The following is a 19,426-nucleotide window of genomic DNA, read 5'->3' as shown; positions in this document are numbered from 1 at the left end:
TGAAATTGTCCTGAAATTGTCTAATGAAATTTCATTGACAGTTTCCCTTTGTAAGGAAGACCGGTGGGAAATGACTACACAAAGCTCTTAAGTAGATGATTCCCTTTACATGAAGTCCACTATTACATTCAACGTGCTTAGTAATGTTGTTTGACAATATTATGCAATCTTAAATATAGCTAAGCTTCTTAATAGAGATCATTTTTAAAAATATTAAGGTTTATCCTATATACAATTCTATAAGCTGATTTAGTGGTACCATCTTTGTTCACTTGTAAAATTCTAATGCTAGAAACTTTCTGAACCATATTATAATGTCAGAACCACTTAACTTCTTAAACTTATTTGAGAGACTCATATTTCTGAAAGTAGTCTTAAAAATTGTTCAGTGTGATATTTCTACTTTAATATTGCAGAGAAAACAGTACTCAGAAATAACAATTGCATTATGTTAATTTGTTTCATTCACTTTTGAAACTCACAATATGTTTTTTATTAGCAAATGTCACTCTTTTAAAAAAATATTTAATTTAAGCCAGAGATTTGAAAATGTCTACCAAGGTATTAACTTCTATAGACAGAAATCATGTATTCATGCCAAAACTATGTGACAATATGTGGAAGTTGAATCCAGGTAGAAGACATAGAGCTTGATGCCATTTAGGTATCCATATTTGTGATCTATGAAGACTGCAAATATATAGTGTGCCTTTAATGAAAGGGATAGATTTTTCCACAATCATTTTGATGATCTGGAGAACAGGGTGTTGCTCTTTCCTGGATTATGCCCTAGAGCACAGAGAGTTATTCTATAGCTTTTTGCTATAGAATAGACTGTAGGCAAGGCCTAAACCCTATTCTTTCAAACTGTGCCCTTGAAATTCAGGAGTCAAATAGGATTCCCTGCCAAACAATTCCTGTTCTTGATTATTTTCAGTGCAGAAAAGAAAATTTCAGATTTTATTTTCCTGGGCTCCAAGATCACTGCAGATGGGGACTGTAGCCAAGAAATTAAAAGACGCTTGCTCTTGGGGAGGAAAGCCATAGCAAATCTAGACAGCACACTAAAAAGCAGAGACATCACCCTATCAACAAAAGTGCGTACAGTCAAGGCTATGGTCTTCCCAGTTGCAATGTATGGCAGTGAAAGTTGGACCATAAGAAAGGCTGAGCGCCAAAGAATTGAGGACTAGCAATATATATTAACATTTCACCTAGCTTAGTAAAAAAACACAATAAAAGATAAATGTTAAAAAGATCTGTGTTCAAATACCAATGCCCAGGCCATCTAACCATTGAAGCGCAGCATCGCTTATATTAAAATAAAAATACTGGATACTGGACTGGTATCAGCTCTCATCTTACATCCAGTCACGTTCTAATCTATAATTCGACATGGGATCCTGCAGTCAGACTGAGGGGAGGATATTATGACCCATTTATACAGAGAGCCCCGTCAAATGCCATGTGAGGTACAAATCCTATTCAGGATTGTCCATTACTGGTGTGGTAGTACAAAACCTGTTGAACACCTTTTTGTGGGGTCATTTATATTTCTATGTTTGGGTGTTCAGTGACCCACTTGGCTTTCCATTGGGAATCAATGTTAAAGTTGTTGGGCAGATGTTGTGCCAGTGCCAGTGGGGGTTTCCTGGATTTAAGTCTTCCGGCTGATAAATGAGGTCGGCATGCACCGTTTGGAATGAGCTATTGACTATAATAAATACAGTTCCTTTTATTCAAAGAACGTTACGGTGAAGTATGATGATTAACTTCTATAAAACTTAAAGCAAATCACATTAAACCAAGTTCTTTTTTTTTTAATAAGAAATCAGATAATGAATTTACTTAATCTAATAAATTATTTCATCATCATCTATTCTAAAATCTGTACAGAAATTAAAATTTTAAAAAAGGATGAAGATATGTTGTGGGAGGGAGTTAACATTTTCAACCCACCCACCTATCTATAACTCAATGCAGAGAACATAGCTAATACTCTTCCCTCCTCCTGTTTTCCTTACAACAACAACCCTGTGAGGTAGGTTGGGATGAGAGAGTGCAACTGGCCTAAGCTCACCCAACTGGCCTAGAACTCATATCTGCTTATCTGTTTATTTCTCCCCCCTCCCTCCCTCTCTTTCCTTCCATCCATCCTGTTTAGATCTTCAGAGTTCAAGGCAGATTACTGCAAACCTTTAAGAAAGGTTAGATTGGGCCACAGTCATCTTTCTGTGCTTTATTGCTAACAAGGGGTGCAACCTGGGTTTTTCTACCCTACACAATAGTAACACTCTTGGAATGGGAGATACATAGACATACAAGGCTTAAGAAAAGAGTCCTCTATTGAGATTGTTGTGTAGTGAGTTCTTTGGAGGCAGTAAGCGAGACAAGCGATTGCAAACAGGATCGTTGCTTTATTGAGGCAAACAGAAACAGAACTGAATCAGAGGCTTCTGCGCAGCTACTTATATGGTTGGCCACTAGGCGGCAGCCAATAGGTTTAAAGGAACCAATTCCCGCCCCAAATTTTTTATTTTTTATTTATTTATTTTAATCCCATTTATATCCCGCCCTTCTCCGAAAACTCAGGGCAGCTTACAATCTAAAGCACAAATCAAAGTGCTTAGCAATAGCCTTCATTCTATGTATATGCCTGCTTATTAGGGCTTTCGCCCCCCCCCCCCAAGCGGCATTATTACAAAGTCAGCTTATTGCCCCCAACAATCTGGGTCCTCATTTTACCTACCTCGGAAGGATGGAAGGCTGAGTCAACCTTGAGCCTGGTGGGATGCGAACCTGCACTAATTGCAGGCAGCTGGTGTTACTTAAGGAGGCATTAGCCCACTGCTCCACCAATCCTCCAATGATCTTCTGGGAGACAGCTTGTCTGGCAAGTCAGAGACCATTACACAGGCATACCAATTGAGAAACCTTAAGCAGCATTCAAAAAACACTTGAAAGTAGTTCACGTAAATCCCAATACATTACCCGATGAAGTATTAAAAGCATACCTATATAATTTGAAAGCATTTAAACTTGTGTATTACTATCTCTGCAATGCTATACCTCTTTAGCAAGCTGTATCTGCATTTTCTGTGGGGAAAAATTATAACTCATTGATAGAACAGAGGCTTTCTGTGCCAATGATTTTGGATTTGATATATAACATATTTCAGTGGTGGGATTCGGTAGCTAATTTTTTGTTGCCCAGGCCCAGAACGCATTTCCAGAAGCGGCATCCACACAGAGAACCAGTTGTTCACATATTTGAATCCCACCACTGACATATTTCCATACAAGGCCTCAACCCTGAATATGATGGTCAGTTTCAGAATAAAAAGTGATTCTCATGTGTAGGAAATATTTGAATTGAGTACTTGCTTTAATTTCAAAACATCGTAACTCATACTTACTAATGTTTGTATATAGGTTTTCACTGGGATCTTCACTGCAGAAATGATCCTCAAAATAATTGCCATGGATCCTTATTATTATTTCCAAGAAGGCTGGAATATTTTTGATGGCATTATAGTCAGCTTGAGTTTGATGGAGTTGGGTCTTGCAAATGTGGAAGGATTGTCAGTCCTAAGATCCTTCAGACTGGTAAATATATCAAGAAATATAATATTTTTTTACCAAATTCCATGTCTTTATGTTCACAAACAATATCACAATATTCATTATGAACTGAAAAATTCTTGAATGTTTTTTTATACTACTGTTTCAAAAATTATTTTGTAAAGCTTACAATGAACTCTCAGTGATCAAATGAATTTAAGGATTCTGAAGGAACAGTTTCTAATCTGGGCTAGGTACAATATGCTCCTAGAAACCATGCACTGTAGTCATATTCCAGGGACTGAAGAAAACACTTATAATGTCCCTTAAAAACATCAAAAAAGCAGTCTTATAACCCTTAGTAATAAAAAGGGAAATCTAAAACAGCCATTATTCAAGCAAAGGGTGTTTTCAAAGTTCATAATTATTAATATTACAGTTTTTGAACTTAGATAATGTTCAGAGTAGCTCAAAACAGTGCCAGAAGAACACAAATATTTTTGAAAAGTAAATTTTAACTTCTATATTTGAAAAAGAAATAAGAAATAGAACAAAATTCTCAATTTATGAACTTTAGATTAATTGATCAGTATCTCCATAAACCTGTTTAAGTACAGTTTATATTACTGTGCAAATGTCCCTCACAAAGTCTGAAAAATAAAAAATAACAGGAGAACTTTGTTCACTATTTAAGGATAAATTAAAATATGTTTCTAAATATTGCTCTCACATTTCAAGCAGCTCTTACTGATCTTTAGCTTATATTTCATCAAATGTATTTTTTATTTATTTATTTATTTATTATTTAAATTTATATACCGCCCTATTCCCGTAGGACTCAGGGCGGTTTACAGGGAGAATTAAAATACATAACATACAAAATTAAAATCAGTTAAAACTATGATTAAATTACAGTCCCTAAAGTTAAGCTAAAACCCAATAAATTAATTAATTAAAACCCCTCAGTCTGGGCCAAACAGCTTGAAGAACCAGGTTTTCAAGTCCCGGCGAAATGAGCGAAGGTCGGGGGCAGTCCTGAGTTCCGTGGGAAGTTGGTTCCATAGGGCCAGCGCGCCCACAGAGAACGCCTTTCCCCTGGGAATAACCCGCCGGCATTCCTTAACCGGCGGTACCCTGAGAAGGCCCTCCCTGTGGGAGCGCACAGGATGATGGGACGTTGATGCCGGCAGCAGGTGTTCCCTTAGATAATCTGGTCCCAAGCCATTTAGAGCTTTATAGGTCATTACCAGCACCTTGAATCTCACCCGGAGGGCAACCGGAAGCCAATGAAGCTCACGGATTTAAGTAGGTAACGGGCACTTCTAGTAGTGGGAGCTCTGGAGCATGCCTAGGTTTGGCCTATGGATTGATCTTCTCTACCACTAGTAATGTGATTATCTCCCATTGAGTACTGTACTGTAGTGAAGGAAGATTTTGCTGGAGGTTTTGGTTGTTTGGGAATAAAGAAGGAATTTAAGCCAATTCCAGGATTATGGAGTTCCATTTCCTAAGATGCAGGAAGGAATTGAATGTATAATGATGTCTAAGTGCCACAACAGAGAGAAAATAGTGCATTTTGTTTTATTTTAAATGAGTTCAAAGCCTTGCTCCAGGGCTGTTAAACTCTCAATGTCACGTGACGTGTCGCAACATAACTTGACTTTTTTTCCATTGCCGGCAACTGAGTGGGTAGGGTTTTGGCATGATGCATCTGGCCCGTGGGCCGGAAGTTTGACACCCCTGCCTTGCTCAGCTCCTTACCTAAGCCCTTTTCCTGATATTCAGTCTCCATTTAAGAATTACTCCAGTTATTGTTTCTTGGTTGATACTTATACTTTAATCCTATTGCTTTTTCTCTAAACATTTGTCTGTATTTTCTCTATTGTGGGTTTTAATAAAGTAAACACTATTTAATAGACTAAAAACTGTTTTGAATCTTGAGTGACACTTCGAAAATACTGGGCTTAAATAATCCACTCACTTTGGGAGCAAGGACATTACAAAGCAGCATAGTTCTTTCTTCCTCTAATATTTCTTTTTATAAATGTAAAAAGATACCCCCCCAAATAGTTTTGACTATTAATAATTGTATATTTTTTATTACTGCTTTTTTTCAGCTTCGTGTTTTCAAATTAGCAAAATCCTGGCCGACGTTAAATATGCTGATCAAAATTATTGGCAACTCTGTTGGTGCTTTGGGAAATCTGACTTTGGTCCTGGCCATCATTGTCTTCATTTTTGCTGTGGTTGGTATGCAGCTCTTTGGTAAAAGCTACAAGGAATGTGTGTGCAAGATTGCAGAAGATTGCGAACTCCCTCGCTGGCACATGAATGATTTTTTCCACTCTTTCTTGATCGTGTTCCGTGTTCTTTGTGGAGAATGGATAGAAACCATGTGGGACTGTATGGAGGTTGCAGGCCAAGCCATGTGCCTTATTGTTTTCATGTTGGTCATGGTGATTGGAAATTTAGTGGTAAGTGCTCTGCTTTTTATTATCCAATACAGTAACTGTGTTATCAGTAGAAAAGTCACTAGGCTAAAGATTGGTTTCATTTCTTCTTAGGCTTTACACAAAACCTCTCAATGTGAATGCATTTAGCATTATTGATTATTGAAAGCATAAATTAGCCCTTGGGGAGAAAGTGGAATTTTATCTGCGGTATGCAAAAACATGGAAGGAAGTGAATCAGAACTGGGTGCTCACACTTCAGTGCTCTCTTCAGCTTGTTCTTCCAAAATTAAAGAAACTACTGACCCAATGCAGTCTGACTTTACTAAATCCACCACTGTCCTGCATCAGACCAAAACATGTGGGAGCAGTTTGGAAGAAATATTTTGTGATGCTAAACACACACACACACACCAGCAAGAGTTAAAAGATTCGGTAAGGAAGGGCATGCACCAACCCAAATTTCTGAAATCCTCTTTGACAGGATGTAATATATTCATATATTACAGTATTTGTTGGGACTACTATTGATATTACCTATAATATAGCGCAATATTCATTACTTATGAAAGCTTCTCAAGCAGTAGCCTAGGTGAAGAGTCTACTAATTGGCTAACTATTTTTAAATTGAGGCTGAGTATAAGTGAGTAACGTAGGCATGCTTTTATCCTCAATTTAATCAGTTGACTTTAATTACATGCATATTTAACTTTGTGAGGCCTTCATATAAGTACAGGTGCAACCACAACTGAGCCTAAAATTTCTGTTGCTAAGTGAGACATTTGTTAAGTGAGTTTTGCCCTATTTCATGGCCTTTCTTGTCACAGTTGTTAAGTGAATCACTGCATTTGTTAATTTAATAACAAGGTTGTTAAGTAAATCGGACTTCCCCATTGACTTTGCTTGTCAAAAGTTTGCGAAAAGTGATCACGTGACCCCAGGACACTGCAACCACCATAAATAAGAACCAGCTGCTAAGCATCTGAATTTTGATCACATGACCTGGGGATGTTGCAATGGTTGTAAGTGTGAAAAATGGTCATAAGTCACTTTTTTCAGTGCCATTGTAACTTCGGTCACTAGATGAACTGTTGTAAGTCACCTATAGCTAATGTTTTTTTCACATTTGCTAGATTTAGCTTTCAAATACGCTGGCTAACTGACCACAGGAGTTTTGTTTGAATGCTCTCCTGAAAATCATTCCGATCGCAAAAGAAGCAAACCATCACACAGTATGAAAACAACTTGTCTCATTAGAAGCCAGAAACAGCTAAAAGATCAAAAGGGAGCTCTTGGCTGTATGACAGCAGTTCCTTTTTCTGGATGCTTTAAAAAAAAATTTAAAAAAATATTACTGCCCTATATAAGATTTTACCTATATAGAGAAATTGGGAAAATAAAACATAGATAAGAATGAAACTGTTGTGTTGGATTGGGTAAAACTTTGTTCCATAAGGACCAACTGGACATCTTACAGTACTGTGCTAATTGTATTAAGAAAAGAATAGACAAATCAGTGCAGAATAGGAACATCAATAAATATTTGGAGTGTGTTGATTCTAATGCCTAGTCTGGTGTACTGCAGATTGAGGTAATGATGTTCTCAGAATGGAATGTACTGATTAAGAGGTATCATATTTTTAATGTTTTCCAAGTTAAAACTAACACAGCAAAGCCCCGTTCTATATATAAACCCACCCAGAGTCACTGGGAGTTAGACAGTATATGACTTTAATACATTTTTATTAATAATATTATAGCACAAAGCAAGGAGACTGGAACCTTTGGTCCTGGTGTTCTGTTTTTTTAACATACTGAAAATTGATGTGTATGTTTCATTTATTTACTTTATAAGGTTTTGGAGTGTTGCTAAGAATTAAAATATAATGAGACAATTCACTCCATCTCTGATTTCTGCTAACCATGAAGGTGAGACTGTCTCTTTGGGATGGTGCTGATGAATAAAATTAAACAAAGCAGATAATGGAGGTGTGGAACTGAAGCAGTACATGGTACTTCAAGAGTGTAGTTCTGTTTTTCCTGATATAATATATTGATGGGCCAACACCTCTCATCATCTCAGACCAGGGGTCCCCAACCCCCAGTCTGTGGATTGGTACCGGGCTGCGGCATGCCAGCAACCGGGCTGCACAAACAAGCAAACCCCCATCCGTGGGATGCAGGGAGCACACAAAAACACGCCCCCTCCAGTCCGCACAAAAACCTCTCTCCACGTAACCTGGTGCCCCAAAGGTTGGGGACCTCTGTTCATTCTTGCTGATGAATACAGTATAGGAGACTGGGAAAGGATATTTGCACTCCTTTCACAAGCAAGTTTCCTCTTCCATGCTTGTCATTGTTTCTTGCTATAAATCTTAATTTTATATAAAAAAAACTCATCTGCATCTGGTGCTTTCCTTCTTGGTCTTTTAGGTATTAAACCTGTTTCTAGCCTTGCTCCTGAGCTCCTTCAGTTCAGACAATCTTGCTGCTACCGATGATGATAATGAGACGAACAATCTCCAGATTGCTGTGGCGAGGATTCAGAAAGGAATAGATTACATTAAGAAAAAATTGGGAGAAGTTGTCCAAAAAAGCAGAAAGCAGAAAGCTATAGATGATATCAAAATCCTTGAAGAACTAAACCACAAGAAAGATGTCTACATTTCCAACCACACCATGGTTGAAATAACTAAGGAAGTTAATTATCTGAGAGATGGAAATGGAACAACCAGTGGTGTAGGAACGGGCAGCAGTGTGGAAAAATACATTATTGATGAAAATGATTACATGTCATTTATAAACAATCCAGGCCTCACTGTAACTGTACCAATTGCAGTTGGAGAGTCAGATTTTGAAAATATAAACATAGAAGAATTTAGCAGTGAATCTGAGCTGGAAGGAAGCAAAGAGGTAGGCCTTCTTATATTTATAATATATATATATATATATGTATATATATAATATTAAGCACAAAAATAGTGACACAAAAATATTTCAATTGTGTTACATTGAATTATTCTTATTTATAACATAGTTTAAAAGGTTAACATAGTTGTCTTTTTTAAATAAAAACTAATCATTTTTTAAAAATAACAATGAATTCATTTGTTGTTATAAACTGGTAGTTATAAACTGGTGTTTGTTTTGTTCTGTGTAATTTGGAATGGAGAAGCAGTTTGGTGTAGTGGTTAAAGGCCAGGAACTGGGAGACAGTGTGTTCTAGTCCTATCTTGAGTACGAAGCCATCTGAGCGACTCTGAGCCAGTCAGTCTCTCTCAGACCTAGGAAGACAGCAATGACAAGCCATTTCTGAAAATGTTGGCATGAAAGCTGCATGGACTTATCTAGGCAGTCATAAGGAGTCAAAACTGATTTGAAGGCACAAAAAGAAACAGATGATAGATGAATAAGAAGAAACTACAGAGTCAGTAGAGTGTATCTAGGCCATTAAGCCAAACCTATAACTTGTATTAAAGCAACCATGATAGATTCCTGGCTACTCTGATTGAGCACAGTTATGGAAGGACAACTATTAAGGGAGATAATTCTTGACCACATGTCTGGAATTTTCTTTGTTGATCCCCCCCCAAAAAAAATCCTATTGCATTTTTTACAATAGACACGCAACAAGGTCTCCGTTATTTTACTTAGCAGTAGAGATAACCTACTACGGCCTAAGAGATTAACTAGATTCTTTTTGAACTAGTCTTCATTTTATCTTTGCGTTAATTAATAGGCCATCTTTCTATAGGGCATGCCATTTGGCTGCTTTGATTTTTAGGTGTTTAGCAGTGAAGCCCGAGCTGATCTTTCTTTTCTTCGATGACCCAGGATTTGTATATCCATTTTAAAGACTGCATTCCCCTTCATCCTAGGTTTTCCAAAACACTTCTGCTTGCCTTCTTATGTAGGTTTACATCAGACATGTCAAACACAAGGCCTGGGGGCCGCATCCAGCCCGTGAAGTGGTTTCATGCGGCCCGCGAAGCCATCCTGGAAACAGTGAGGGAACGGCCCCCACTGCCTTGGCCCTGGCCCAGAGACCCTCCTTCTGCCAGAGACCCTCAGATCTGCCCCACTCCTGCCCAGGCCCCCATAGGCACCCTTGATGTGAACGATGTAGAGCTGGCCACGCCCACCCAGTAGGCCATACACACTCTAGCCATGCCCCCCCAGTAGACCACGCCCACCCAGGCCACACCCACCCAGCCCCCTGAGGGCAACCGCAATGCTGATGCGGCCCTCAATGAAATTGAGTTTGACACCCCTGGTTTACATTTTAGTAAGTAGCAAGTTCCTAGGATGTTATTCTGGAGAACCCTCAGCCATGCTAGAAAAGAAGATATGTATGCAGGAATTGGGTGGGGGGGAGAAGAAAGTAAAAGCGCATGAGTCATTTTCATTAATTCTTAGTATTTTTAGTTTCAGTTAAAACTTTTATTATCAAAGATTCAAGAAGTCAAGAAATCAGACTCTTTGGTATTTGTTCAATTTACTCTCCATTTTCTTGTGTGGGGAATATTTCACCCTCCTGCAAAAATGGTTGTGAAAAATTCAAGCACATAAATGTTAGCTATTTGGGATTTGAGGTAAATTGTTGGACTTAGTTTCATTGTTTACTTAAAAGGTCCCATAGGATCTTCCAGGCCTATATGCCTGTTTCAAAAATTATTTGGAAGAAATGCTTCAGATCTAAACACCTCAACATTTTCAGGTTTCATTTCCCAGCCAACGCAATGCAGAAAGAACAGTACACATGTTTGGGTCAGACTTGTATTTGAATACTTCTGGGGTTTTTTTGGGGGGGGGTGGTAGTTAATTTTGTATATTTTTCTAACCTATTAAGCTAAGTTAGAATTATTGTGATTTTTTCCTAAATCGTACAAACTAATTTAGAGAGTAAAGTAGAAGCCACAGGAGCAGGGCACAATTAGGTGAACATCTCTGCAGATCAATGCAGTCAGTAGCATGAATGTGAGGGACACACAAGAAATAAACTGTACACAATAGAAATAAAAGTACAATAAACAGTTGAGTACTAACTATCCATTTCTTTGAAAGTGAGGGGTAATAAGCCAAATTCCAAGCAGGTTTACTCAGAAGTAATTAATGCAATATTTGTTCAGCCTTACTTCTAGGTAAATAAACTAGAATTGTAGCCTTATTTTAGCAATGTTAAGTAAATAACACTGTGCAAGGCCAGCTTTTTCACTGAAATGGGTAAAGAAAGAATATATGGATTTGCAAGGAAAGAGAAAAGTGCTCAATCCTCTTTTTATTTACTTATAGTTAAAGAAATATTTTCATCTTGGAAAATAGTCATTTTCTTATATTTCTATTAAAATTCCAAACTGGGAATGGCAGAGTTTTAAAGGATTTTATATGTTTCCCTTCTAAAAGTTCCTATACTTCTTCCTCAAAGAAAATAAACTTGTTTTATTTTTCTTTGATGTATCTACTGATTTAGTGCTTCTGCTAACTGTGAACAGTAGTTTTTAAAAAAAGACTAGAGAAAGCTTCCTTACAGAAACTGAAGTGAGGGAATTTAATTTTTGAACAATTTCTTATAAAATTTAAATTAATTTTAGTGGCAGCCCATTAGAATGTCCTCTGGTAAGAGAGATGTTAAGGGAGGAAAGAAAAAAAAATATTTCTGAAGATGCGTGTTTTTGGTGATAATGGAATAATTCGATTTTAGAGATTGATATAGTTCAGTTTTGTTCTGAATAATCAATCACCTGCTGTTTAGATTCTACTTTGAAGAAATATTTAAATTACATTTGAGTAATTTCCCTCTTACACAACCTTTTCCTGGCACCACCATTGTTGATAATATACCAGAACTATAGAACATAGAAGGAGCAAAGGAAGCTCTTAGATCCTCCAGATTCAATAAGAAGTCAGTTGTCAACTGTGGCCACAATGAGTCCTTCCCAATGAATGGTCGGTCCACAGCAGCTCCTGTTTCTGGTGGTGAGCCAAGTTCTTTTTCTTCAGAGTGGATGAGGTCAAGCCAAGTCAAGGAGGGAGGGAGCATGCAGTTGAGGATCCTTTCTTGCTTGCTTAAGGATTGCTAATGAATTGGGAGCATCGCATCATTAGCAGACAAACAAACAAACCAAAAACAAAAGCAATTATGTGACATAGCCCCAGTGATAAAGTATCAGTGGTTCATCATGCTTTACTTTATTCCAGTAATATCGATGGCTTTGCCAACACAGTTGTCTACAGAACTGTTGGACTATAGCAAAATCCGGCAAGTCTTTTGGAGAGGATGGAACTTGTAATCTAAAATGTTTGTAAGCCACCAGCTTGGAGAAAGCTGATTTAAAGTGTAATTAGGGCTGTGAGCATTCAATCTCTCGTCTTTCTTAGTTTTATGATTACATCTTTAGGTTCTCCTCCTCGTCCTCCTTTTTTGTTTAACTTTTCTGAAAATGCTTCGAAACCAGAGCAAAAGTTGTGAGGTAACTGTGTCATGAACTTCATTGCCTGCCGTTCTTACTTCTCACAGGGGTAAAATCAAGCTGGAGCAATCAAGACTGCAGCTCTGTTGCTTTTTAACCAGGTAGATTCAACCTATCACACCTCTTAGCAGGTTACCTAAACAAGCTATACTTAATCAATTTCTGGATATTGACTGGCCTGCATGCTATATTGAGCTGTGTTTCCTTCCCTATTCATCGCAAGATGGTGCAGACATACAGCTACTCTCTGCTGAGTCTTATGACTCACATATCACAGCATGGTCAGGCAAGATTGGCAACCTTTACATACATTTCGATCCTGCTAATGATTTCTCTAGATTACATTTTATTATCAACTCTTTTGAACAGCTACTGCATGACTTAGAGGTGTTGCAAAGTAGATTACATTGACGAGAATGTTAACTCCTTCAAAGGTCAAGGGGGAAAAAAACAGAGCATGCATAGTTTTTAAAGCAATAAAAAAAACCTTTTTGATTCAGCCCTTATAAATGTGCTGTGTAATTATTTATACAATTAACACAGGTGGACTTTAGAGAAACAATTTCAAATTATTATTTTTATTGTATTCTGTTTGCTTAATTGCTTTTTAATTTCAAGGTATTTTCACGCAGCAAGCTTTTCTACTTCTAATATCTTTTCTTGCAGTATTTGTCTGAGTATTTTGGATTTTCATGTACGATATCAACTGGTGCACACAGGAAATAAAAAAAAATATGTTTCACTGTTTTATGAAACAGTCGCTTAGAACAAAGATATGATCTACAAAGAATGAATTCATGAATTAACCCTAGCATCGATTTGGATTTTAATATTGGCAGAGTGCAATAAATAGCAATCAGTAATTTAAATACATACAAAATGTATTTCATAATTTAAAAAATCCAATTAGATTCCTTTTCTTCTCCTAAAGAAGCAACCCAGGTAGAGCCTGAGTGACATTTACTGCTTCGCCTAAGAGATTTTTAAAAAGTAAAAAGATTACTCAGATTGTTCCGTTCAGTTCGGCATTGGCCATTGCTAGGAAACAGATGTTTCTGTCCTACTTGTTTTTCTGAATATCATGTTTTTAACCTTAAAGAAATAAAAGTTATTATAAGAAAGCAATAGTTATAAGCTACTGCATAACTACAAACATTCACAACTATTGACAAATAGGTTGTTACTCTAAAAGGAGAACTTTAATTATTCAGAATTTAATTCTGTCTGATGTAGAAGCTTTAAAGCACTCTTACGTGATTCAGTAATAAGCAGCTCATACTATCCAAATACCCCTGGAATACAACAAGGTTCTACTCGTATTGTATATCTTGTATTATACATTCTGCTCCTCAGATACAAGATTTTCCACGGTACTTTCTCATTCTCTGGCTATATTCCCCAGTTTACGTCCTTCCTATGAAACTTTCCCTCCGTGTACCATCAAATTGCATAAGGGATGAAGAGACAAAACATAATGGTTATAGTTCATACAATGAGTTCTAAGAAATGCTCTAGAATAGAATGAGAGAGTTGCTTCTGTGAGTTTAAATTCTTCTACATTTGAACAGATCAGGCAAACTCAAGCAAATTATTAACTCTTTGTTTTCATTAAAAGCGCTAGTTACAGCCTGGTGGATTTTCAACAGGCTCAGTGGTTAGGTTTTCCATTTTGTAGATATACAGTTATATCCAGGCTGCAAATTAAGTGCTCAAGTTGCTTTGGAGACAAGAAAAAAATTTTTTTTTAATACAGAGTGAGAATTGCTCAGGAGTCAATTCAAATCCATAAAAATAGTCAGAGATGTGGTTGAAATGTGAAGAATAAGAGTAACTATTTCCTGCAGGTTTGTCAAGTCATGAAGCAATTTCGAATACTCAAACTGTACAAGATGACTTATTCCTAATAATTTATAATGGCTGAATCCCTTTGTTTATTTGAATGTCATTTGACTCATGAAGTGGTTTGTAAAGCTTTAACATTTGTAAAATAACCTGCTCCTGCTCCCATTGAAGTAACATAAAGCAAAAATAAAATGAGAGCAAGACTGGGTCCGAAGTGAATGCTTTAATAATAGAAATGGGCTATTTTAACATGCTGTGGTGCAAAGCTTGTATGAATTGGTCTTACATGGGCAAACAGATATGGGCAAAAAAAGAGTTTCTCTAAAATCCAAAAGAGAGTTTTAAAATCCCATTGTCCCATTGCTATCTATGCCAATTTAGACTGCACCCATGTTATGTAATGTTATGTAATGTTTTTTAAAAAAAGAGAAGTTGGATATCTCTCTGTCTTGGCACAGTTTCACTAATATTGCACAGGCTTCTGCTTTAATCCAGCATGTTGTTTTGCTGATCCAGGCCTTGGGAATGCTGCCTCATCAACAAATGTCTTCCAGTGTACTCTTATAGATAATTAAGATGTTTCCTCTTTATACATGCAGAGTGGTCTGTCATAGAAAATAGTTGGATAACTTTTCTCAAACTTTTAATATTTTATGCAAAAGGATTTGAGTATCTAGTAATAACAGACAACCCCATCCTGAACCCTCCTTCCTTCCTTCCTTCCTTCCTTCCTTCCTTCCTTCCTTCCTTCCTTCCTTCCTTCCTTCCTTCCTTCCTTCCTTCCTGAATTCCAGTTACTCTATGCATGTGTTATTTCCTGTGAGTTAGAACCTATAATTGTCTCCTTTTTGCTTTATAAAGTAATACTATTTTCAGGATCTTAACTTCTAATACATACTAGGAACTGCATTGTAGGTGAGAATAATGAGGTATATTGTAACAGGTCTGATGTTGCTGATGTTGTATCCCACTGGAGAAAATGAACATGAAAAAGTCCAGTTCACATGTATTATGAATTATTATTCCCCATGTCATAAATAGGTTGCTGCATCTTCAGCTATCTTCCTTGACTCCCTAAACTTTAAAAAGTAACTAGAAGCAAAAGCCCCCACTTTGAGCCAAGATCAGTTCCTTGTGCCATCCTAGTTCTTAGGCCCAAAGAACCAAAAATAACACATGGAGTTACTTCTGAGTTGTTCCTTTATCATTGTTTACCTACAAACAGAATCTTGCCAGACTAAAGGAATTATCTGCAATAACTATAGAGATACTCTTTGAATTACTAGGGAGAATCCAGCCTTGCTCTCTTCCTGCCTATTGGACATTCCAAGTTCTCTGCTCTTTTTGCCCTCTGGGAAAGAGCTGCCCTCTCCTGTGATTCTTGACTATATTTCTCAACACTAATTCAGGGAATTATGATTTATTTTATCTCGGGTTTCATAATCAGGCATAATTAGAAAGCATACTTTGATTTTGATTTGTCTTCACTAACCACAAGTTTAAAAAGCAATTTTTCATCACTATGGATGTCAGTGGAAGTGGTGTTTTGTTTAAAAAGGAAAACAGATATCCTGATTGGTGATTGCAGAAGTAAAGATGAAGAGAGTAAAGTATGAGTCTCACTGCAACTTATTTAAATGATTACATGTACTTCTCTTCTGGTACATCTCAACTCAAAAACTGAATTGAGATGTTTGTAAATTTTGTCTGATATACAAGTTTTTATTGAACTACATTGGTGAACTATCAGGCATATGTTGTTGTTAGTTGCGAAGTCATGTATGACCCATCGCGACCCCACGGACAACATTCCTCCAGGCCTTCCTGTCCTCTATCATCTTCTGGACTCCATTTAGGCTCACGCCTACTGCTTCAGTGACTCCATCCAGCCCCCTCATTCTCTGTCGTCCCCTTCTTCTCTTGCCCTCAACCTTTCCCAGCATTAGGCTCTTCTCCAGTGAGTCCTTCCTTCTCATTAGGTGGCCAAAGTATTTGAGTTTCAGCTTCAGGATCTGGCTTTCTAAAGAGTAGTCAGGGTTGATCTCCTCTAGGACTGACCGGTTTGATCGCCTTGCAGTCCAAGGGACTCGCAGGAGTCTTCTCCAGCACCAGAGTTCAAAGGCCTCAATTCTTTGGCGCTCAGCCTTTCTTATGGTCCAACTTTCACAGCCATACATTGCAACTGGGAAGACCACAGCCTTGACAGTATGCACTTTTGTTGGCAGGGTGATGTCTCTGCTTTTTAGTGTGCTGTCTAGATTTGCCATGGCTTTCCTCCCGAGGAGCAAGCGTCTTTTAATTTCTTGGCTGCAGTCCCCATCTGCGGTGATCTTGGAGCCCAGGAAAATAAAATCTGTCACTACCTCCATTTCTTCCCCATCTATTTGCCAGGAATTGAGAGGGCCGGATGCCATGATCTTGGTTTTCTTAATGTTTAGTTTCAACCCAACTTTTGCACTCTCCTTCTTCACTCATAACAAGAGGCTCTTTAGTTCCTCTTCACTTTCTGCCATTAGAGTGGTATCATCTGCATATCTTAGGTTGTTGATATTTCTCACATATAGTATGTGCATTTATTATTTGGAGGAATGTCCAACTCTGGGAAATACGTACTATCTTCTTCATGGTCTTTTGAAAAAGTCTTCAAAAGTAGCAGCCTAAAAACGTATTGATACAAAGGAATTAACATTTAAAAATGAATCACTAAAAATGTACAGGGTAATAAGAAATGAATTCTCAAGGTTTCTTTTCTTGTGTAAACCAGGACCAGTATATTTATAGGCAGAATATATTTTATTGTTTAGAAAATATTACAATATTGCTATTAAAACAATGAGTGCAATGCAGTTGGGTAAGAGGATGAAAAAAAGATGTCAAGTACATCTTCCACATAGCTGTGATGGCACATGCTGGTGAATCAAATGCTCCCATAACATAAAAAAAATTAATAATCCTGAAGTTTCCCAGAAATACAGTATATCTATTTCTACAGTGCATAAAATATAAACATCAGAAAGGTTCTTGTTTATCTGGATGATGACTTTGGCCATCAATAGACACATAGAAATAAAGCATATTTACACATGATTCAAAAGTGACAATAAAAAAACTAAAGAAACAAAGACGACATCCTCTTTAGCGGCCAGCACCAAGATAAATATGGACAAACAATGAAACAGAAACAATGCCCTAATCTAGGAACTCCTAGGAAGCAAACTACAACCCTTCCCAAAAAAAGCTACTGCATATAAATGGAAACCAAATTCCAAACTCACCTTGATGATGGTACCTAGTTGGGTAATGAAATATCTCCAAGCAAATGACCACACTCAAAGAGGACCAACGACTCCATAAAATACTTTGGCCAGAAGGTCTGTGACCATGCATGGCACCTTACCACAGTTAGAAGGAACATAGATTTGCTAGAATATAATGGTGCAACATTGTATTAAAAGTCTGGTTAAGCAGAGGTGAGTAAGCTGAGCTTCAAAGGGTTTTCCCTGGCCCCCAAATGCAATCTGAAAGTTGTGACCAAATGAAAATCTTAATGCAGCAGGAGAGAACAGTTCTTGAATACGTGACTGGAAAATATGTTAAGTAATATTTTAAAAAATCAAACTTAATTTTTATGCCGACCCCATTCATTACTCTTTGGGAACATCTCCAGGGAACATCGCCCAAAGACGAAACACAATCCACAAAAGTTTTACCTCCCTCAGGTAACAAATCTGTATTAATCCCTTCACCGAAGCTCCTCAAACCTGAAAACAGTGTGTGACTTTTATTTGGAAATATTCATATAGTCTCATTTCTTTTGCACCTTGGTCTCCCAGCACTGGGGTGAATGTAAAAACAACTGTACTAACTGTGTCCAAACAGTGTGTGAAATCCACAGGTTTTGCAGTTTGTCAGATGGGAGGGGGTTGAGAAAAAAGTGACTAAGTTATAGGGATATATAAATAAGAAGTAGTCTTTATTTAATAAAAGGGGGGTCGAAACAACAAATATTAACTTCCAAATAAAACATGAGGGGACTGAATTCTATAATTTGTGGGTTACTGGTTCTCAAGTAATATACAGATCCAGGCATAAAATTGTAGATTTCAAATTTTAATTTATTGCAAAATAATTGCTGCCTTCCTGCTCAGAATTTGTCTTGTCTTGCAATCTGTATCTTATTATTGCTCCAGTTTTTTCCAGAACTCCAGCATTTCCATAAGTTGAAAAAGATTGTGACCCAGATATTTCAAAAAGTGCTGCGTTCCACAGGGCACTTCACACTTGCACAAACAAAATCCATGTGCTAAAATGACATACAAAGACATGCTGTTGTTAGATTCCCTACCCCATCCAGCTGAATTCTTCTATTTTGGCAACAAGGTTTAAGGATTATATTTATGCTAGATTTTCAGCAGCCTGTAATTTAATAATATGTGGATATTAATATATTAATGATATCAGGAACTTAATTTGCTAATTTGCTGTTGTTGTTTTTTTGCGAAATTAGAAAGGAACAGTTGGACAACAGGCCATTTTCTATCATTCTGTCATTTTCTTCTGTAATATTCAGCGGTCGTGAAGGTAGCTATGTAGCGTCTGCTTTCATTAGGAGGGTAATAATTGATATTGCATTTATTGCGATACGATATTATTTATGAAATATGAATTGCCAGATAGAGATGTTTGTCAGCACTGTTTCTGGTGAGTAAACATAAACGCAGGAGCAGATTTAATATTCATGTTAAATTATTCACTGCTTTGAAACGATCGGTGTAAAATTGGGTAGAGACCTCCTTTGAGCGTGATAAACGTACAGGGGGAGGGGGAAAAAAAAGCAAACTTTTCTGTGGGGTTTTATTTCCAGAAGTTAAATGCCACCAGTTCATCTGAAGGCAGTACTGTGGATGTTGCCCTGCCAGGAGAGGGGGAGCAGGCAGAGATCGAACCCGAAGAAGCTCTTGAGCCTGAAGCCTGTTTCACAGAAGGTAACAGGGTATTTCTGAGCCTGGCTTCCCAGGAACTGCCATTTTGTGGATGAGGTACCTGCACAAACTAGGCTGGCTTCTAAGCACTAACAGTCAGATTTCATTCTCACCATTACGC

At 37.5% G+C, this 19,426-nt stretch overlaps 1 protein-coding gene across 1 annotated transcript in view; it reads left to right on the top strand.

The window, feature by feature from the left end:
* LOC308664440 (sodium channel protein type 3 subunit alpha-like) overlaps positions 1-19,426 on the top strand; it is a gene marked incomplete at its 3' end in the record, with an annotated part of 69,467 nt that overhangs the window by 29,247 nt on the left and 20,794 nt on the right. The window contains 4 exon segments of the mRNA XM_081321677.1: positions 3,433-3,606; positions 5,679-6,035; positions 8,445-8,924; positions 19,188-19,308. Of these exon segments, the coding sequence (XP_081177803.1) occupies positions 3,433-3,606; positions 5,679-6,035; positions 8,445-8,924; positions 19,188-19,308 (1,132 nt within the window).

The sequence above is a fragment of the Vipera berus genome, assembly GCF_964194415.1.
Source record: "Vipera berus genome assembly, chromosome: 1".
Lineage (NCBI taxonomy): Eukaryota > Metazoa > Chordata > Lepidosauria > Squamata > Viperidae > Vipera > Vipera berus.
This window is presented reverse-complemented; position numbering and strand designations above follow the sequence as displayed.